Raw genomic sequence first — 20,041 nt, forward strand, 5'->3', positions numbered from 1 at the left:
AGATATGCAGGTCGGACGAGAGGACTGGAACAGCATGATCATTGTTAACGTAAAAGTGGTTCGCTGCAATTTAAAGCTGTAGTGATGACTTTTCTGGGTTGTGATCGGGATTAGGATGAGGGAGTTGGGGCTGTGATAGGGAGTGAGGCATATCCCTGATGGCACAGGCGAAAAGATGTACCTGTTTACAGAACGATCACTGGCATATGAGGCACTAGATGAAGAGAAGGTAAAGCCGTGGATATCATTGTGAATGGTAATGTGCAAAGTGAGCCATGTACCTGGAGAAGGGAAAACATGAAGAATAATCGCTGAACCAGATTGATCTCCGGTTCTGTGAACGATCGAAAGGTAAGAGTGGGCGCCTCGCTGTGGTTGACGCCGCCCATATGCATCCTTGCAACAGAAGACAAGAAAGGATCATGAAGACATATCAACATGCAGGAAGAAACGCCGGTACACCTCGTTGGAGTCTGAAATATGAGAAATGAAATCAGGAGTGGTAACAATAAAAAGATGCACCATTTTAGAACATACTCCACAACTTCCTACCGATCCAGCGCATTCTTGTACCACTGCAACGGCCCAAACCAGGCACCGTTGGATTACAAATTTCCTATAACTACCATGAACCTCAATTTTCCGCCTCCGCTCCTCCTTCTCTCGGCAAGAACTTCGCTACTCAGGGGGTCCTCATCTTTCCCATTAGCATGGAGTGCAACCTCATCCAGCATCAGAGTGCTGCTCTTCCAGCCCCAGCTCTGGCTGAAATTGAATCGGTCGGGCGCGCTCTCGTAGATGCTCAACATGCGTCCCCCTTTGCTGGGACTGTAGATCTTGAAATATGTCTTGATGGTAGGACGTGCATCGACGTAACTGGGAAGAGTAGAAGAAAGGTTGCGAGACTTCCTGGGCATGTGAAGGAAAGTAGGGTTTGGATAAGCGGACATTTCCTCGTCATCTGAGGAAAGGCTATAGGCATCATCGTCTGATGGAGTATCAAGGGTCGATGGATACATCTCCCCATCGGCTGCAGCCGAAACAGCGTCCTCGCCGGGCTGGAACGGTGATGATAATGATCTTGACACATGTGCCAGCGGAAGGAGCCCTCGTCGGCGTCCCATGGTCGTGCTAGATGCGAACAACGGGTTTCGAGAACCAGTTGATGTCAGGTTATCGGGGTCACCACCGCTACCGCTTGTATCATCGTCCGCGTTAGGATCGGGAGGAGGCAGCGCCCGAGTATCCCGTCGTCGGTCGCGGCGTTCGCTGCGGACAAGCAATTCGCGTTCCAGTTGACCAATTCGCTCGTCTACGGAAGCTGCGTTCTGCTGGCTCAAACCAGAAGAGTGTTCCTCACCCTCTCGCTCCTTGGCACGATGCAAATAGACCCCAAGTTGGACGTTCTTGGCCGAGCGAACCTTTTGTATGTATATGTTCCAGAGGGAGCCTGCGTAAGAGACGGTACGTGAATAGACTCGTTTCTTTTCCTTCAGGAAGCGCGGATTGGGGAACTCGGCCGAGAATCGGAAGGGAGGAAATTCGGTGTAGGCGATGGGGTTCGGCTGGCCAGCATTACTTCCTCCCGCTGATATCGGCCTTGCCGGGTGGTCAGCTCGTGTATTCGGGTTGGCCATAGTTGAAGGCGAGGATGCAAAATCCGTCGCCCATTGTGCGTCTTCGGGCTGTAACGTCGCAGAGAGGCGTGTCGCATGTCGTTGGAATGAGCTACTGGTGGTCACAACGGGATCAGCCCCATTTCCTAGTACAATGTTGCAATCAGAACTAGGGATCCAAAATTTCCGTGGCTTGCCATTCCCGTCCCAGCTCCCGGACTCAACATCTTCGTCCTCTTGTGTCGAGGACGTGACCGGGGTCTTATTCTTTCCTCTGGATGACGATCCTCGCTCCCTTACGGCTGTCGTGACTGGGTCGGGCGCAGTCTTACAGAGCCCAAGTTCTTGAGCCGACTCATCGGCACTAAGAACCTTCTGCCTCAAGGCAAGCTGTTGCCACAAAGCATCCGATATTACCTTATCGGGCATGACCGGTAGTCCAAAGATGTCACGTGCCGTCCTAATGAATTGTAGCTGTTCGTAGTCCATGTGGATATAATGAATGCCCTCGTCTAGCAGAACAAGGACACGCTCGATGTCTGGGTTTGTGTACAGGGCTGTCCATTCGGCGTTCTTGTCGGACACGGGTTGGCCAACTGTCAATGAGTTTTGGCGGTACACTGCATCGAAGCGAATTGCCATGAGACGAAGTGAGTCTGGTGCCTTAGGAATAGGTTTCTGGCCGCGTTCGATCAGACCAGCGTCCAAGGCTGCTTGTCGTAGACGTCGGTCTAGGAGACGTTTGCAAAGCACCCACCTATCCCATTCGCTGTCAACGAAGAACCCGTCCGAAGCGACCATTTCTCGGATAATATCTCCGGGCATGCCATCCCAATACTTGAGCGGCATTTCCCAGCCGTTCCTGCTGAGCATGGCCTTTGCGGATTCCAAGATTCGCTCGCCAGATCTGCCATAATAGTTCATCGTGACCAACCGGATGAGCGGTGCCAGGTTTTCCGGATTCATTTGTCTAAGGATGGACTCAATAGAACCATCGATGAGGTCCTGCATTTCCAGCCAGCAGCCTGTGGCGAATAGCCCAATAGCTTCAGCATCGCATTCTTTAGATATATCCACACCATACAGTTTCTTGATAGCTAAGTCGAATGCCGCCTGTGTAATGCTCACATCGATCTCTTCGGGATATAGCTTGACCTCCTTCGACTGGCTCTCCAGCCAGGGTTCAGACAGGGCGGTTGTGAAGAAGGGTGCTCGATCGAGGATCAGGCGATGTAGGTGATATTCTTTGCCGAATGCAACGACCGTTATATCCGAATGGCGACCTTCGAGCAGGCCACGGGTGTAGAGATGGTCGGGGAGAGAGATGGATTCGGAGGAAGCTATTGATATCGTGTCAGCATAACGAGCAATGACGAAGGAGCAGCGACAACCTGCCTCGCAAGTATAACGGACCTGCAGCATGGTTGTACGAGGGAGTACGGGAGTTGGGCATAGTAGTTGTATCGCCGGCGAAAAGACGACTGAGCGTAGTGAGGGTAGCGTATTCGCGAGAGATTCCACCATCCTGGGACCTGCGGTTCTCTATAGGAGTAGTAGGGTCGTCAATGTCCTTTTGAGCACTCGGAATCTGAGCGCTGAGCTGAACAATGGGAGGTTGAGGGCGCTCATCCGGGACGGTCAACCGGGCCGTGCGCCTCGTCATGTTGGCAGCGCTGGCTAGAACAGAAAGTGATCGTGAGGAGTTGGAGGAGGACGAGGCATTGACATGGGTGCGCGTGGTGTCGGTAACGGGCGAGGATGAGGTAGGAGGTGTGCCGGTGGAGAACAGACTGGCGTGGGGAGTCGTGGTGGCAGTGGTGGTGTTGTTAGGTTCAGGACTGACGACAGCGATGCCAGCAGCGTCACTCGTTACGTCGTTGAAGCTCCAGGCACGACTGCCGTTCGAGTCGATAGAGTGATTGGAGTCGTTGTGGTGCAAGACAGGCACACGTTCGAGATCATCTCCGGACTCTAGGTCGTCGGGGATGGGAGCGTGATGCATGCCGCTCATAGCTGTCGAAAACGGATATGTTCGGGCATGGAGATCGGAAGAATGACGGAAGAGTAGGAGGAGACAGAGTAGGCTGAAGTTGTCGGGCGGGGAGAGCAGATGTTTTGAGACAAGACAGTACTTGAGGTGTATGTACGGGTATGATGTAGGGTAGGTGGTGCGGTGTGGGGTATCACAAAGCGGCGAGCATGAGCAGCAACAGCAACAAACAAATATCGTGAGAAGGTGACCTGAGTCGCCGAGGCAGGATGAGGGAAGAAGAGAATGAAGAGAAGTAGCAGGTCAGACGATCAGATTCGAGAAGAGAGCAGAGCAGGAAGTAGAGCGAGTGAGGACGGGAAGGAAGTGGTTATCTAGCAATAGAGGGAAAAGATGAGCAAAGGGCAGAGGAAATAGGAAGAGCCAAGGTCAGCGCGGGCATCAACGTGAATGGGGCGGGCATAGGATAGGCATATGAGCATTGGACGGAACCCATCTCCTAGCGCAGGTAGATCTTTTGGGAGCAGGGCGACAATATGAGGGTTGATTCTCTTGAACTCTTGAAGTTGAGGGGATGAGAGACTGTCGTGAGTCGTGAATTGTGTAAGAGTGAGACGATGGAGACGATGGAGACGATGGGGACGATTATGACGATGGTCTCGGTGGTTTGGGAGACAAAGTCCCATACAAGTCCCGCCCAGGCCAGTCCCTTCACGGTCTAGTCCCGTATAGTACGCGGCAGAGAGAACCTCAAACTGCATGGGTCAAGTCAAATCCCCCTACCTTTCGGTCCTTTCCTGTCTAGAAGACTATAAGACTATGGACTATGAACCGTGAACTATTCTAGCGGACTTTAAATCCACTTCAACTTCTAGTTTTCTCTTATTTACCACGTTTCTCACGTAGCGCTAGTTATCTAGGTACGTAGTACGTAGGTATACGTAGTGGGTGGCAGTCGGAGTGGGACCCCGCCAGTCACTTGTCACCATTCCCAATCGCATGACCTGTTCCGCCGTCCTGTAACCTCACACGCGACCACATGGTTTATATTTACTAGTTACCTATCCTATGCAGAGAGTTTTCATGATCAAGAAGCACAGGAAACTTTGCACCATCTAAAAATACTCTGTACTCTTTGCATCTCATACCTCGTGGACATCTGCGTCTACCTAGCTAGGCATATATAGAACAGCTGCTTGCCTGATCGACTAGCTGGAAGGTTATGAGCTCCAGCATATTGACAGACGTTTCCTGGACCTTGTGAAAAACAAAACATTTGTACAGTATGGTACGATATCTATCTACCTAGGTACCTCGCAGCGTAGTAAGTATACTTAGGTAGTTGATAGTGGATTTTGATATCAGGTTTTGGCCGTTGTTCCCATCCATGGAACGGGGATCATGCTTCCATTTTCGGTCCATTTGCGGCAGCCGACAACGGACGCAAAAGCGGCAGAGAACGGCATACATGGCACAACGGTCGCAAGTGGAGTGTAGGCAGCGCAATTACCTCGTACAAAAGATAGATAGCTAGGCATTCATATTTTTTTCCTTATCGAGGAATCGCCATGTACTTTGAATCAAGTATGAAGTATCTAAGGTAGATTAGGTAGGTACTTATCACTGATACACTTTTTATCCTTTATCCATGCAGGGTATTCGTAGTACTTGAAAGGAGGAAGCATTGAGTAGGTACATTTTCACCAAGTACCCATTACATGCTGCCTTAGACACACAGGTACTTGGTGAAACGTACCGAAGGTAGATCTGCGAGTGAGAGAATCTCTAACGTTGATTGGTTCACTAGAACAGCCAATCAGAAGCTATGAATTGATCTGATTATTCATTATCCTCGCCATCGTACTCGGTCGTACCATTTCCATCGTACCACTAAGTCCAGTCTTCAGTTATTAATTATTCTACTACGACTACATCTTCGACATCACCACACTACCTGGTACCTACCTCCCTACCATCAAGGCATTGCCTTCACCTCCTCCCCTCCCCGCCATTCCTATGGCCTCAATCTTCCAGGTGTTTCCTCAATTGAGGATCGCCGCACCTCGCCTGACCCGTCGCCTCTTCGTCTCCCGCCCGTGTCTCAACTCCACCCTCCGCGCCGCTCTCCCACCACTACGCTCCTCCACCAGCAGACCCTCCGTCCTACAAGCCGTACGATGGCAATCCACGCAGCCTTTACGCAATAGCGTCGCTACTCCTGCCGCCGCCCATGCTGAGACAAGTACCATAGCCAATGCTGCGCGCAGCTCCTCCAAGAGCTTCCCCAATACAAGTGAGAAGGGTGTCGCATATTGGTTGATCGGAAGTGCTGTGAGCGTTTTTGGTATCGTCATATTTGGAGGTCTGACCCGTCTGACCGAATCTGGGTATGGTCTTACAATCAACCCTTCGTAAAAATCCCAATTGCTAATCGTACTCAGCCTGAGCATCACTGAATGGCGTCCTGTCACCGGCTCCCGCCCGCCTATGAACCAGGCCGACTGGGAATCCGAGTTTACTAAATACAAGTCGTCTCCCGAATTTGCCCTTCTCAATGCCAACATGACCCTCGAGGAATTCAAACAAATCTACTGGATGGAATGGATTCACCGGCTCTGGGGACGAGTCATCGGTATGACTTTCCTCCTTCCCACCATCTACTTCGTCGCTCGTCGCAAGGTCTCCCCCTCAATGGCCTGGAAACTCGCTGGAATCTGCGGAATGATTGGCTTCCAAGGCTTTCTGGGATGGTGGATGGTGAAGAGTGGTCTGAAGGACGATCTTTTTGCTCCTGGAAGCCATCCCCGTGTTAGCCAGTACCGTTTGACCGCCCACTTGGGCGCTGCCTTCCTCGTCTACGTCTCCATGCTCCATTCCGGATTGTCCATTCTTAAGGAACACAGGTTGCTCAAGGATCCTGCTGCCGCCGCTGCCGCCCTCCAAAACTTGCAGAACCCAGCTCTGCGCATCTTCCGCGGCTCCGTTGTTGCCCTTTCCCTGCTCATTTTCACCACCGCAATGTCTGGTGCATTGGTCGCAGGTCTTGATGCCGGTCTCATTTACAACGAATTCCCATATATGGGTCTCGGTCTTACCCCTCCGAAGAAGGAGCTGTTTGATCCTTTCTACAGCCATGTACCGGACCAGTCCGACTTGGTCTGGCGCAATGCGCTCGAGAATCCCTCGCTCGTACAGTTGGACCACCGAATCCTTGCCACTACCACCTTCACTGCTGTTTTGGCCCTTTTCGCCTACACCCGGTTTGCTAAAGGCGTTCGTTCTAGGATTCCACGTGATGCGAAGAAGGGAGTCATGGGCCTCACACATCTAGTCTTCATGCAGGCGACCCTCGGTATCACGACGCTTATTTACATGGTCCCCACCTGGCTCGCGTCTGCTCACCAAGCTGGTGCTCTGGCCTTGCTCACCGGTGCTGTCGTTCTCTATAGTCGGATATCCATGCCCAGGCGGGCAATCATGCGCCAGATCTTCAAGACTGGTCCTACACAGAGCCATGTCGCAACGACACCACTACGCTCTCGCATTGTAGCGGCCGACAAGGCCTCTCAATAAGTACTCGAATTGGTCGAGTGCGTTTAAAGATATTTCATGTAAAATTATCGTAGAGAACTTCGTTAAACAGACGAAGCTGTATATTATGTACATAGGCCATCATCAGAAGCCTTTTTCAGAAGACTTCTCATCGCCAATCGCATGTAGAGTCACTTCTCCACTAGAGTCTCAAATATTCAAAAGCCAAACATTTGCTTATTTTCAATACCTCAGACTTGCTTAATTTCGATGCATCAACCACCTTAACACGCAAACCGATTAGACCTACGCACCGTTCTGAACGACAGTGAGTTATTTCAGTCTTGTACCTTTGATACTGTCGATTCCACACTATTCCAATGGCCCTTGGACTGTATTATCTTATTCTATGGGACGATGGGTCAGATGTCTATTCAAAACATGGGGATTAGTAAGGGATAGGTTGACACTCGCACTTTCAGTATCGTCGATTGATTCATGAGGAAGTCTATCCTTCCCGCTACATATGATCCATACTGTACTCAATTGAACATCACCTCACGACACCAACCCAGTGACAAAACCATCGTCCCCTCTAAGCTCCCCAGCCTTCTCCCTCCCCCCTCCTCTCAAACTCCACAATCTCCGCCGTCCACTCCGCAGCCTCCTTCCCAACCAACTCCTCAACAACCCAAAGCGTAGCATCAATCCCACTACTCACACCCCCCGCCGTCACGATCCTAACCCCCTCCTCCGTAACCCCAGCATCAACCCACCTCCTCCCCCTCAACACCTCAATCCCACTCTTCCCGCCTTGCCCCTCCGCCCCATCCGCCACCTTCTCCAGCTCCTCGAAAAACGCATGATGCGTCGTCGCCCGCCTCCCAGCCAACACCCCACCCGCAGCAAGGATCAACGCCCCCGAACACACCGACTCCAACACCCTCTTCCCCGTCTCCCCCCTCGGCGCAAGCCGACTAAACCTCCGCACGACCTCCACCGCCTTCCGCCCCTGCTCACTCCCCAGGAACGTCTCGAGCGTCTCGCCGGACGCCCCCGGCACGATCAGGATGTCGTAGTTGTCCAGGTGTGCGGCGAGGTCGTCGAGGAGGAGGTCCGGGATGATGGTGAGGGCTTTCTCGGCGACGCGCACGGGGGACTCGGGCGCGAAGGTAGTGGTGGTGAAGGAGCGCGGGTGGCCTGGGGGTGGGGTCGTGGTGAGGATTTCCAGCGGGCCCGAGTAGTCGAGGATGTCGGCGCCTGGGTAGAGGAGGACCGCGACGTTGAATTTGGGGGAGGAGGCCATTGTTATTGCTCTTGTTTTGTTTCTTTTTTTTGTTGGAAAGAAGGAAGGAAGTTGGAGGAGATGAGTGAGGTTTTGATGTGCGGATGAGTCAATTTTGAGGGGGTAATTCTTTTTAGCTATGCCTACTCGTACAAGATGAGTCAGAGAAGAAGAAGGATCCGTCGGTATGGGGGAGAATCTTCATTAAATGTAAGACGGGAAGTCTTGTCTAGATGCAATCGGTCATGCAGTCATACACTTCGTTCCACAAAAAACCGGGGCGGAGAGCATGAATTGCTCCGGTCCGCGCGCCAAGGTGCATGCGCGCGCTGGGGCGGTATCCGCGAATGCTTGTTTCTTCGACTTCATGTTTCCTGATATGGAAGAGGTTGATTTTCGGGGAATTGTTTGGTTAGTTGGTGTCATGGATTTGGGAACGATTGCGTAGAGTTAGGGTTGCAGGAACGAAACGATGCACTGCAGATCGGCATGTCCCAGCCGTGGATTAATTTGGTCACAGACAGAGTATAGAGGAGGTGGTGAGCAACGTCTTCATTAATTTACGATATCAGTATGCTCAAAGGGCTGTTCTGAAGCACAGAGAAAGTGGAAGGAAGGTGAGCCAGGAGAGTGTGCTAAAAGTGAAGTAATGTCCTGTAAGAGTTTTGATCGCAGTACAAGATCTAAAAGTCTACAGACTATTACCGTGTTTGATTATTATATCACAACTTCCCGGTCTTCAAAAATAATTTTTGATTCGATCTTGATCCCAAGTCTCCACGCTCCATTGGTTGGAAGAGTCCGATTGAGCATGCCCACCGCCCTTTCCATGACTAAAAGATCTGTATCTGGTGATAGAGGTTGCAATCGAATTTTCTTAATGCTCACCATTGATTCCAGGAAAAGTAACAGCCGTTTTTTATGCTTTCTATGGGGCAGAAAAGAATCCGGACATTGAGTTCGTGAGTGGCCTAGCATCACTACTGTCCACTCAGTGATTCTTTTCGCATATGATATAGTAGCATTTGGGCCATTAGGTTTCGTAGAAAAGCCTGATTAAATCATGGTATCAATCATCCATGTAGGTGCGAGAAGCTAAGAGCACTGGAATATCCAAGTTCGACATCCAGATGGAGGTTTGAATATCCGCACGTGGATAGTTTATTGCTCACCGATGTTTACGGTTACCGCCTTGTGAAGCAACTTGATTGGGCTCTGATCAACTCATGATCCGTTTCACGATGAATCACCGGCCATGCGGGAATGATGCAATGACTCCACGTTGCGAACACGAGCCATTCAGCCCTATCATAGCCGCAAAGGAACTTCGATATCGGCGGTGTATCTCAGTCATAGGTTGGATTAGTGTGAGTGAACGTACTTCTAGATTGGCCAATCTCACACCGACATTAAGTGCAAAATTCAATGTTAAGTCGGTGTCACACTTACTCTGTGCTAGTATAAATTACTTGAACCTCCATAAGCTGGATCAAAACCTCAGGACAGCCTTTCCCCAACTTCTCAATAGCTTTCTCATTAGCTTCCCAGATCTTGGATACCTGTCGACAAAGCTTTATTCATACACATTTCTAGTTTCAGGATAACCTTAGCAGACAGCCAAAATGAGGTTGCTCTTACCTGTTGCTGCGGCAATCTTGACGTTGATTGCGGCTGCACCTGCAGGTACTTCAGGTGACTCGCTTGGTACGTACTCAAAAAAGCCGGAAGGTCCTAGAAACAGTCTAATAGATAGCAGGTCTCACTACCATTGGTAGTGATGTGAAGGTGTCCGATGTTTTGGATTCAGCTGGAGAGGCGGTCGTCGATCTTGTCCATGAGCTCCATAGCTTCACAGCTGCACACAGCGTAAGTATTCGAATTCTTTCAATCTAGGAATGAGCTTCTGATAATTTTCTAGTATACCCCCAAGCGTGGCAACGATCCCCCACCAGAAGCTATTCAAATGAATGTCACCCTAGGCCAACAACGCTCCAACGTTGGCAATCTTTCCCCCAAACAAGTAGGCGATGCCATCACCACTGCGTTGAAGTATCTCTGCGTTAAGAAGCCTTGCCGTAACAATGAGCGGTACAGGGTCAATGTTCCATGGATGAATTCAAAGAACATCATCGAGCTAGGTTATCTTGATATCTGGTTGGAGCGGAGCCGCTACAGCAGCGAACGCGAACTTAATCCCATGATTGAGATCGCAGCGACATACGGTTCCACAGCTGTCGGGGTCGACTTGAATTGCTACATGCTTTTCTTTGCCCCCCCGTATTTACCTGCTCGCTTCTGTAACATGGGCAACTTCATTGAAATCAACATCAACGATGGGTTCGCCTCCTTAGCAATCCGCTTCGAAGCAAACAAGCCTACTTTCGGCTGGTTTGTTTGTCCTTTGGTGATGCCCAAGGTCGCACAAGTTGCAGGCGATCCCGACCGACTCCTAAGTCTCGGCAGATATTATGGCTGGCCTGTGGCGTCGAACACGGTTTGTACAGGACCGCCCACTGACTCCGCTCATGACGAGACAGCAGCTTCTCTGATCGATGTCAATTCCAACAGACCCATTGTGTACACATCCACGGACTATGAGCAATCCGAGATCATCAACGCCACAGTCTCACTTGGATGAGCAGCTCAAATCACGATACCGGATATACGCATGCGATATATTTCCAGGAATCAGGTCCAAGCAATCTCTACGGATGAATCTTTGCTCGGTCATAATACTCTTGGATCCAACCTGAAAACCTTAAGGAAGACTAAGAAGGGATCCGTCACTTGGATAAAGACGAAGTGGTAGCATGATAAGGTTTTCTCGAGGGATTATTTCTATGGAGCAATTTGGATAGGCAATGGAAACAATACCAAACTAATATTCCCTGAACTCAGCTGGTGTCATAAGTAGACAAATCCTTGAGTTGTGATGCAAGGTATAATTCTGTCGTTATCAACTGCGACCATGGTCTTGTACTACATGAGGCCACTACTGTGCCATTCAGTTCGTACGGTAAAGTGCACGCAAAGAGTAGCGAGAGAGTCAGAGGCTTATTGTAGTATGCTTATTTGATTTCCAACTAATGAGAAGTTCTGGCTTCCAGAGAAATTCAAATGGCCGCAAGCTATACGCCTAGTATACCATGTAGTCCCAGTCAATGTCTCTATGTAGCCTTGAGAACGCTAGCCAATACAACCACTGTATGGCCAATCCTCTCACCCTCACGGTACCTCTGCAACGCAGTCGTAGCATCCAAACGGTGAGGAGCCAGCTTGATTTCAATTTGCTGTCTGCACAATGCCGCAGACGCCGGCTTATAGTTGGCGAACACCTTCTCAAGCGCAGCTGTAGGGTAGAAGTAGAACTAGTGATTCATGCATCAGTAACCTAGAAGTCATGAATTGAAGAGCTTTAAACATACCGGTCCCAGCCCATTGTTCTCAAACTCTGCATAGCCGCCAATCACATTCTCAGGCTCACTCTGTTCTTTCCACGCAAGACTGACGACTCTGCCAACGAAGCCCGCTGCATCAGCAAGCTTCAGCATAGTCTCTATGTCAACCCTGCCACCCATGCTGGATAGCACGGCGCCGGTCTGACTGAGAAGGTTGAAGTTCTTAGCTTGCCAGAGAGCGACGTAGTGCAAGTCCAAAAGTGCTGTGCTGGCGAAAGGTGGAATCCTATCCAGAGTGCGGTCGCCAACATATGTTGAAGATGCTTGGCCGTTGTCTAGATCTCCTGCGTTGGGGAGTGGAATGTTGGGCAGGTTTCTGGCTACGAGTCAGTGTCTGCAATGTGCTCTTCAATTCAGACGTACTCATAAATCAGATCAAAAGGCTTCTCTCCCTTCAAGGGGACGAGAACGTCGCCTGCGCGAGCCACTGCAGTTGATGCAACGGCGCGAATTGCGTCGTCAGACTTCTCTGTAGAAGCGAGAACGTTCGACTTGGCAGCTGCGACAACATCTTCGTGTAGATCCGTCAGGGCTACAGCTTCAATTTGGGGGAAGATGTCGAGTGCGGCAATGACATCGGTTCCAGAGCCCGTGCCGATTGTTGCAAAACGTTTCACCTGGCCTAAGTCGCCGTGCTGATATGCCCTGAAGGCATTTGTTGCAGCTGTTACGACCCAGTCGGCACGCGGATTTTCGATCTATGCCTCTAGGTCAGGACAAGAGTGATGGAACTGTATAGTGGAGCTCAATATCACCTTTGGTAGATAGCTGTGATCAGACAGAGTGACATCAAATCGTCTATCGACGCGAGTTGGCTTGTGGCCATAGAAGTTCTCGAAAGTCACGTTCCTGGACTTCTTTGTAGCGTGAAGCTCATTCTCTTTGACTTCGAATGTATCCTTGTGTACAGCATCGCGGACTTTATCAACACCATTGTTGTTGTTTCCGTAAAGCTTTTTGGGGTTGATGGTGGGAAGAGACTCTTCAATTGGGGAGGGTAGACGGATAGGAGCCATTCTTAACCAATTGTTTTCGGGAAGAAGAGTGCGTGGAAGTGTATTATGAAGACGGAAGTGAAGAGAGGTTTGATAAAGATGATGTTGTAAACAAATTATCACAAGGGAACTTAACAGTTCAATGATTTCCAGAAAGCCTGATTGTGATACTGAAGTCTTCTTTATGGGAGAAATGTAGTGATTCTTATACGTTTGCAAGATAGTACATTAAGGTGAACTTCATAAACTCAACTCCCATCACTCAAATCACTGCAGATCTTCAGTCAACACAGTAGCAGTAAACCCATCAGGCGTCAAACAGCTTCAACACATGCTAAACGCACACAAATGTCGCCATATCCCACAAGATCGACCGATGATGTTGTCAACGGCCCGGAACTCACATTCACCGGTTCGTCTACCCCTTCTCCGTTTGATGCAAGTCCTATGCTCTGCATCTCCAGGGTTGTTTTGTCACATCTCCTGTTGCACTAGCAAAGATACCTGTTAGAAGTTCAAAGTATCTGGTGACCTTTGTTGATCTATGTGTGTCTTCTGTAGATTTTCTGTATCTGGATAATTGTTGCGACATGAGATGCGAGATTGGATACGGATGTTACCTCAGATGTCGATTTTCATGCATCTTCATTGCATCATCTAATGTCGTGCTCGTCGAGGGTAAGCTTATTGGTCATTGGGGAACAATTGAAAGTAGAAAGACCAACGTTGACGACGCGTATGCATATCAAGGAAGATGTATGGACCTGTCATTGCGACATTGACGGAGGTCCAGCTTTGGTAATCCGACAGGTAAATTGCACGACCAAACGTTTAGCTAGTCTAAAATCAGTCATAAAACCTCAAGTCAGCTTGTACGCTGGTCTTTTGTGCGGCATATTTGATCATCATTCTTCAATTCCATTTTCCTGCTTCATACAAATGCGATATGTGATGCACATCAAGAAAGGGAACTGGGCAGAACATAGTAACCTGCACTAGGATTTGCATCCAACCATTGCCCGTTTTAATAAACTTGCATCATGCGGGTCAGCCACAGGAACGGGAATCCCCGCCAACGTGCAGATTTCGTGCGAGTACGAGTTACAACCCCATGCATCATGAAGCGAGGTAAGGGTAGGCTATTCTAGGGCAGTTTTGTGATAGTCCGGCCGGTCGGACTGGATCAAATTTACTGATGGGGAGATTTCGAAGAGGGGTAGGATCTGCTTCGCATCAGAGAGATCTCGATCTCAATTTCGAGATTGATTTGTGATACGACAGGTGGTGCTGCAACATGTACGGGTTCTAAGATCGAGGTCGCGGGCAACTCTTTTCTTCTCGAATCTATTAGGGACTATTACAGCAATTCTTACACACAACATTTCTTTTTGAAAGGATCAAGAGAAACGTTATTGTCCACATAAAATTCCAAAAAAACAGTCCCCAGATTCAACCCCGTCAAGATGACCGAAAAAGCAAATCGTCGCTTTGAGACCATCCAGATTCATGGAGAGTACGTTTTCTATCCCGATTCTGGTGTAGATGCTAATTGTAAACATAGTGAGTACAGCAGCGAAGACAACCGCTCCTGCACTATCCCAATTGATACCTCTGTGGTATGTGAACCTTGCTATTTTGTCTGTATATTTCGCCAGGTTGATGAAATCAGTCCTTTCGCTTTCATAAATCCGCAGACGCAGTTCAGGTATTCGATCTCAGCAAGAGGGGATTCAGTTACAGTCGATTTGGAAATGTAAGCTCCCAGTGCATATATGTTGATCGTGTGAGCTTATAGCGGTGAAGCCCACAGTTGAAGCATTTGAAAAGCGCATCCTAGCTCTCGAAGGCGGTGAGCACGCTGTCGCGGTGGCCACTGGCGCCGCAGCGGTATTGATGACGGTTTTAGCTCTTGCAAAAGCCGGCGACAACATCATCTCAACACGCAGCCTTTATTGTGGGACTTTTCATCAATTTGAGGTTCTTCTACCAAATCTCGGGATCCAAACGAGGTTTCTCCCTGATGATTATACCGCCAAAGACTTCCGCGCCTTAGTTGATAGTAACACAAAGCTGGTGTTCAGTGAAAGTATCGGAAACCCTCGACTGACACTGCCGGACTACGAACTTCTCGTTGGAGAAGCGCATAGCGCAGGAATTCCAGTTGCGGTACGCTCGGGATCCCTGAAAATGTACGACGACTTACTAACGATGGTTTAGATCGATGCTACGTTCACTGCGGGTGGATTCTTCTGCCGCCCGTTCGACCATGGTGTCGATATCATAGTCCATTCGGCAACAAAATGGATCGGCGGCCATGGGACAACTCTAGGCGGAGTCGTAATCGATAGCGGCAAATTCGACTGGGAACAAAACGCTTCACGGTTCCCTCAGCTCCACGCCACAGAAGATGGTAAGCCAGGGACCAGTCTTTGGAGCCGATTCGGATCTGAAGCATTTGCGCTGTATCTCAGGTTCAACCAGCTTCGTGATTATGGAAGTACGCTCAGTGCGCAAGCGGCACAGCAACTGCTCATCGGGATGGAGACACTTTCACTGCGGTGCGAGCGACAAGCTTTCAACGCCATGGAAGTTGCAATATGGCTCCGCCGGCACCCAAAAATCGCATGGGTGTCGCATCTGGGGTTCAAATCACATCCATCGCATGAAATTGCAAAGAGATACAACAAGAATGGACTCTCGAGCGTTTTTACGTTCGGTATCAGGGGCGGCGCTCCTGCTGCGCTAAGACTAATTGACGGTCTTAGGCTCATTATCAACGCGGCAAAGTATGTTATGGCCTTTAGAATCTTGATGGATTACACATCGTATCAGTGAACTGACGATTATCAGTATTGGTGACTCGAAATCAATTATCGGGCATCCTTGGTCCACAACTCATCGCCAGCTCGAACCCGAAGACAGAATTGCGGGTGGGGTAACAGAGGATTTGATTCGCCTGTCAGCAGGCACTGAAAACTTTCTGGATATCATTGACGATCTGGAGCAGTCCCTTGATGCTCTGGATAAGCCAATACAGAAGTCTTCGACAAATGGCGTGAACGGCGTGAATGGTTTGAACGGAATGAATGGTACGAACGGTGTGAATGGTGTGAATGGCGTAGCTGCTCCATACGAGTGATCCTTTTTTCGGATAGTTACCCATAGGTGGAAGTCTCAAATCCCAGCTCAGTGACTTTTGATTGGAGATTCATTCCACGTTCTTAGTATTGTCCCAATATTGCAGTTGCAAATTTTGTTGAGATACATCTTGCATGAGTGAGAAAGGATTTAACAATCGCGTGTCAACCTATTCGATCGAATGTTCCGAGTGCTATTGCCTTATCCCGAGCATATGTGGCAATGCAACACCATGTTAGTTGACGCAGGTCCTCGCGGGGAACGTAGAGCAATCAACGGCCCGAGGTTAAGGGAATGGTGAATAGAGAAAAGGTATTGGAGATGGAGATGGATGACGAGGAGAAATGGTGTTGAGGAGGAGTGACGATCGTACACTGTGTTGGAGAGGAGATGCGTTATTGTGGCTTGGCCGTAGTCGAAATTAAGTTCGCACGCCACTAGCAAGGGGTAGCACGTCAAGCTCAGCTTCAACTCTTCTACATGAACACAACACACCCACATCCACACATATACTGTGTAGTGTGTTGTCACTGTGCATACGTACACTACACATAGACAAATATACGTATGTATGGACAGGAAGTATGGACTAATTGTAAGAGCTAATCCTTTAGGGACTCTCCCGCATCCGCTCCCGTTGCTTCGCTCTGCCGCTTACCCTTGGCAGCTTTCATGTATGTGAGATTGTTGGTCCGAGGACGTTTTAACCGTTTGAAGAAGGAAGATGTGCGTGTCTTGTATGGGCTCTACCCGAACGGGCCAATCCCCTTTCGCCTGCGTTCCATTATGGCCTGCTTATTGTAATATACGGGTAGTGTACTCCGTATGCACGAACAGGAGGATGGCGGCGGGTAAAGGTGGACTCCGCGGGGGGAGGGCAAGTATGCGCATTCGGACCAACAACAGATTGAAACAAGAATGCCATTAGGATGGCATTCTTACGTCGGCGAGAAGAATCCCATGCGGCGACGCCGAGAGATTTGAGCTTATTTCCGCATTGCATGGAGTCCAGGAGTCGTTGGACCTCAGTCAACCCCAAAGGTCAGCAGGTCGTACATGAGATCGACGGAGTGGTGTCCAACTCGACATGGACGACGGCGTAATAGGATCGAATTATGGCATGTTGTTACATCTGCACTGCTGCAGCCTGATTGCTTGTTTGTTTGTGATCAACCGCTGTGCCACATGCCCACCCACGCACGGAATCGAACAAACGCCCGACTCACCGTCTTTGTTACCCCATGCAAGGTTATGACTTCATACATCGCACGACATTTGAACTTACCTTTACGGGGTACACTCCCCAAACACCTCAACACTGCGCCCGCACAAGGTCAATCTGTTACAGAGAGAACCAACAATATCTACTCGCTTTACCATGGTACCCTCATAACCACAAGCATTAGAATCCTCAGCACGACAGACTCACCTTGAACACCACCACCATGGCGGAGAAACCAGTGAACGCAACACCCCAACATGGCTCTGACGCCTTTTCGTCCGAAACCGTCTCACATCAATACAGACCTCAATCCCCATCCCAATCAACCTCTGCCCCAGCCTCATCCCCTTCCATTTCAACATCAGACCTCATAGCTCTTCGTCGCACTCGTGATAGTATACCATGGACAGTCTGGGCCGCGGCTTTCATGGGGATGTTCGAGCGCTTTGCCTTCTACGGTGCCAGCGCTCCCTTCCAGAATTACATGCAAAACAGCATCGATGACCCCTTCCGTCCGGGCGCATTAGGTATGGGCCAGGCAAAGGCAACCATAGTAAACTACGCGTTTATCACGTTTGGATTCATCACCCCAGTACCTATGGCTGTAGTGGCCGACAAGTGGACCGGGAGATATCGGGCTATCCTAGGAAGCTTTGCGTACGTCAATCCCTCTTGTCAAATATCCAGTGTTGTTTTCAGGCCTTTTTTGAAGGCGTCAGTCATGTTCAAAGAAACTGATGTCTCAACAGGCTTGAGCTGTTAGGCTTGCTGGTTCTCTTCCTAACGGCACTACCACCTGCTCTGAAGGCCAGTGCCGGTGGCGGTGGACTCGCCGTTGCCATGGTGCTAATTGGCATCGGTGCTGGTGGCGTCAAAACTACCGTCTCGCCATTTGTAGCGGATCAGTACACTGAGACTGAACTGAGGGTAGAAACTTTGAAGTCCGGCGAGCGAGTTATTGTGGATCGTACCCTGACAGTCCAGTATATCTACAATATGTGGTATTGGTATGCACGCCTGATCTCATAATGATTCTAGCAATCGGCTAATGGAATCTTAGGATGATCAATATCGGATCTCTAGGTGGGCTAGCAACGACGTTGCTAGAGCAGTATGTAGGCTTCTGGGCTGCTTACTTGCTGTCATTCATCTCATTGTGGATATCGGTTCTCATCCTAGTGATTTGGAGAACCAAATTTGGTGAGTGCCACCTGATTTATTGACACATACAATGTTTCTTTGACTAACGGTCCGACACAGTTCATGAACCGGCTCGTGGAAACATCATGCCCCAAGCCTTCAAGGCCTGCATCTATGCGTGCCGAAGCGGATTCAACATGGACAACACGAAGCCCGGGCCACAGCTTGAAAATTATGGCCGAACCGTCACCTGGGACGACAAGTTCATAGACGACATCAAACGCGCCCTTTTAGCATGTCGAGTCTCGTAAGGACCCTTTCCCCCTGACTTTCGCAAACCTTTGACTAAATTTTCAATTCTAGCCTCGGCCTCCCAATCTTCTGGCTTTGCTGGGGCCAAGCCTTCAACAACTTAATCTCTCAAGCCGCGGCCATGCAAACCTACGGCATCCCAAACGACCTTTTCAAAACACTCAACCCAGTAGCCTGCATAATCTTCGGTCCCATCTTCCAGAATTGGCTATATCCGTTCCTGCAACGCCATCGCATTCCCTTCCGCCCAATATCTCGTCTAACAGTCGGGTTTCTCTTCATGGCGCTTTCCCTCGCCCTCGCGACGGGAATTCAGCAACTCGTTTACGACACCCCTCCATGCCACACATCCCCACTAAACTGTCCAGCATCAAATGGTGGCACGATCCCAAACCATGTCAATGTTTTCCTACAAACACCCATTTACGTTGCCATGGCGTTCTCTGAGTTGCTCGCCCTGACAACAAGCTACGAGTATGCGTACAGCAAAGCGCCCGCCAGGATGAAGAGCTGCGTGCAGGCTATCAGTGTATTCATGGCGGGCGTCGGAAGTGCGCTCGGCATGGCGATTAGCCCCGTTGCAGAAGACCCGAATATGGTGGTCGTCTATGGCAGTTTGACGGGCGTCATGGCGCTCAATGCAGGTGTATTTTGGGGCGCGTTTAGAAAGCTAGATGCTATTGATGAGGATTTGAATGATGCAGTTTTGGAGGGGGACAAGAGTGCATTGCAGGATGATAGGGAGGATGAGAAGACGAGAGCGTAAGGGTCAAGAGAACAAGGGGCGCCGGGGTTGAGGGTCGACTGGATACCTGTCGATTTCAGTGAATGAGTGATTGACTTCCGTTGCAACTGCCGTATCTAGATGCCCAAGCAGGACTATCCACCTTTCCTGCATCTCATATTCAAAAGCAATGCGTAAAGCATTATGAACTACGGATACTATCAAGAGCTTCAGCTGCGAAATTCATTACCTGCATCTGAATAACTCCTGCAGTTAGACAAGAAATAATTGATCTCAATGAAAGCAATAATAGCAATGCATACTCCGTACAATGCATACCAAATTATCCTGATTTTTCCGATCGACGATTTGAATATGAGTATCCAGCAAGTGTCATTTCATCTACTTCGTCTACCCAGGTCCAAAACACCCACGAGCCCAACCTACGTTGTGACATGTCATGACACTCTGTACGCATGCAGTTCCCAGTCCGGTAAGCCGCATGTTTCTATAACAGGGTTTATGGTTTGGATCGAAGATCGCACGTTGCATCCACTTTCCGTCGATTAGCTGCATCCCACCCCCGCAGACATGCAGCATGCGGGTGTGAGGGGGCGCGCCGGGGCGGAT

General features: G+C 49.6%; 7 protein-coding genes across 7 annotated transcripts; 4 read left to right on the forward strand and 3 right to left on the reverse strand.

Annotated features, from left to right (window-relative positions):
• Positions 1-522: 522 nt before the first annotated feature.
• Positions 523-3,803, reverse strand: BU24DRAFT_81386 (uncharacterized protein). The gene is made up of 2 exons (XM_033534669.1): positions 3,012-3,803; positions 523-2,956 (listed from the first exon to the last, which is right to left on the reverse strand). Exons 1-2 carry the CDS (start codon positions 3,625-3,627, stop codon positions 606-608), a joined length of 2,967 nt encoding a protein of 988 aa, XP_033378069.1. The 5' UTR covers positions 3,628-3,803; the 3' UTR covers positions 523-605.
• Positions 3,804-5,497: 1,694 nt separating this feature from the next.
• On the forward strand, positions 5,498-7,399 carry BU24DRAFT_401699 (cytochrome c oxidase assembly protein-like protein cox15). The gene is made up of 2 exons (XM_033525503.1): positions 5,498-5,993; positions 6,048-7,399. Exons 1-2 carry the CDS (start codon positions 5,623-5,625, stop codon positions 7,177-7,179), a joined length of 1,503 nt encoding a protein of 500 aa, XP_033378070.1. The 5' UTR covers positions 5,498-5,622; the 3' UTR covers positions 7,180-7,399.
• A 264-nt stretch (positions 7,400-7,663) lies between these two features.
• Positions 7,664-8,642, reverse strand: BU24DRAFT_445039 (class I glutamine amidotransferase-like protein). Its single transcript, XM_033530675.1, has one exon. The coding sequence runs from the start codon at positions 8,441-8,443 to the stop codon at positions 7,733-7,735; it is 711 nt and encodes a 236-aa protein (XP_033378071.1). The 5' UTR covers positions 8,444-8,642; the 3' UTR covers positions 7,664-7,732.
• A 1,402-nt stretch (positions 8,643-10,044) lies between these two features.
• On the forward strand, positions 10,045-11,148 carry BU24DRAFT_473915 (uncharacterized protein; the record flags this gene model as incomplete). Its single annotated transcript, XM_033532819.1, has 3 exons — positions 10,045-10,126; positions 10,179-10,288; positions 10,341-11,148. The coding sequence occupies 3 exons, from the start codon at positions 10,045-10,047 to the stop codon at positions 11,058-11,060; spliced, it is 912 nt and encodes a 303-aa protein (XP_033378072.1). The 3' UTR covers positions 11,061-11,148.
• Positions 11,149-11,589: 441 nt separating this feature from the next.
• On the reverse strand, positions 11,590-12,896 carry BU24DRAFT_358557 (uncharacterized protein; the record flags this gene model as incomplete). Its single annotated transcript, XM_033524001.1, has 4 exons — positions 11,590-11,790; positions 11,848-12,196; positions 12,244-12,578; positions 12,636-12,896. The coding sequence occupies 4 exons, from the start codon at positions 12,894-12,896 to the stop codon at positions 11,590-11,592; spliced, it is 1,146 nt and encodes a 381-aa protein (XP_033378073.1).
• A 1,393-nt stretch (positions 12,897-14,289) lies between these two features.
• On the forward strand, positions 14,290-16,014 carry BU24DRAFT_445040 (uncharacterized protein; the record flags this gene model as incomplete). Its single annotated transcript, XM_033530676.1, has 6 exons — positions 14,290-14,388; positions 14,437-14,491; positions 14,545-14,628; positions 14,679-15,041; positions 15,093-15,661; positions 15,726-16,014. The coding sequence occupies exons 1-6, from the start codon at positions 14,339-14,341 to the stop codon at positions 16,012-16,014; spliced, it is 1,410 nt and encodes a 469-aa protein (XP_033378074.1). The 5' UTR covers positions 14,290-14,338.
• Positions 16,015-17,261: 1,247 nt separating this feature from the next.
• Positions 17,262-19,710, forward strand: BU24DRAFT_380376 (PTR2-domain-containing protein). The gene is made up of 5 exons (XM_033524720.1): positions 17,262-17,892; positions 17,985-18,242; positions 18,296-18,435; positions 18,496-18,682; positions 18,739-19,710. Exons 1-5 carry the CDS (start codon positions 17,459-17,461, stop codon positions 19,451-19,453), a joined length of 1,734 nt encoding a protein of 577 aa, XP_033378075.1. The 5' UTR covers positions 17,262-17,458; the 3' UTR covers positions 19,454-19,710.
• Positions 19,711-20,041: the final 331 nt, after the last annotated feature.

The sequence above is a fragment of the Aaosphaeria arxii genome, assembly GCF_010015735.1.
Source record: "Aaosphaeria arxii CBS 175.79 unplaced genomic scaffold BU24scaffold_13, whole genome shotgun sequence".
Taxonomy (NCBI): domain Eukaryota; kingdom Fungi; phylum Ascomycota; class Dothideomycetes; order Pleosporales; genus Aaosphaeria; species Aaosphaeria arxii.

Coding starts and splice junctions, on each gene's coding strand:
- BU24DRAFT_81386 (XM_033534669.1), bottom strand. CDS start 3,627: ATGAGCGGCATGCATCACGCTCCCATCCCCGACGACCTAGAGTCCGGA. Junction 2,957..3,011: donor AGGTCCGTTATACTTGCGAG/GCAGGTTGTCGC, acceptor CGATATCAATAG/CTTCCTCCGAATCCATCTCT.
- BU24DRAFT_401699 (XM_033525503.1), top strand. CDS start 5,623: ATGGCCTCAATCTTCCAGGTGTTTCCTCAATTGAGGATCGCCGCACCT. Junction 5,994..6,047: donor ACCCGTCTGACCGAATCTGG/GTATGGTCTTAC, acceptor AATCGTACTCAG/CCTGAGCATCACTGAATGGC.
- BU24DRAFT_445039 (XM_033530675.1), bottom strand. CDS start 8,443: ATGGCCTCCTCCCCCAAATTCAACGTCGCGGTCCTCCTCTACCCAGGC.
- BU24DRAFT_380376 (XM_033524720.1), top strand. CDS start 17,459: ATGGCGGAGAAACCAGTGAACGCAACACCCCAACATGGCTCTGACGCC. Junction 18,243..18,295: donor ATCTACAATATGTGGTATTG/GTATGCACGCCT, acceptor ATGGAATCTTAG/GATGATCAATATCGGATCTC. Junction 18,683..18,738: donor CTTTTAGCATGTCGAGTCTC/GTAAGGACCCTT, acceptor TTTCAATTCTAG/CCTCGGCCTCCCAATCTTCT.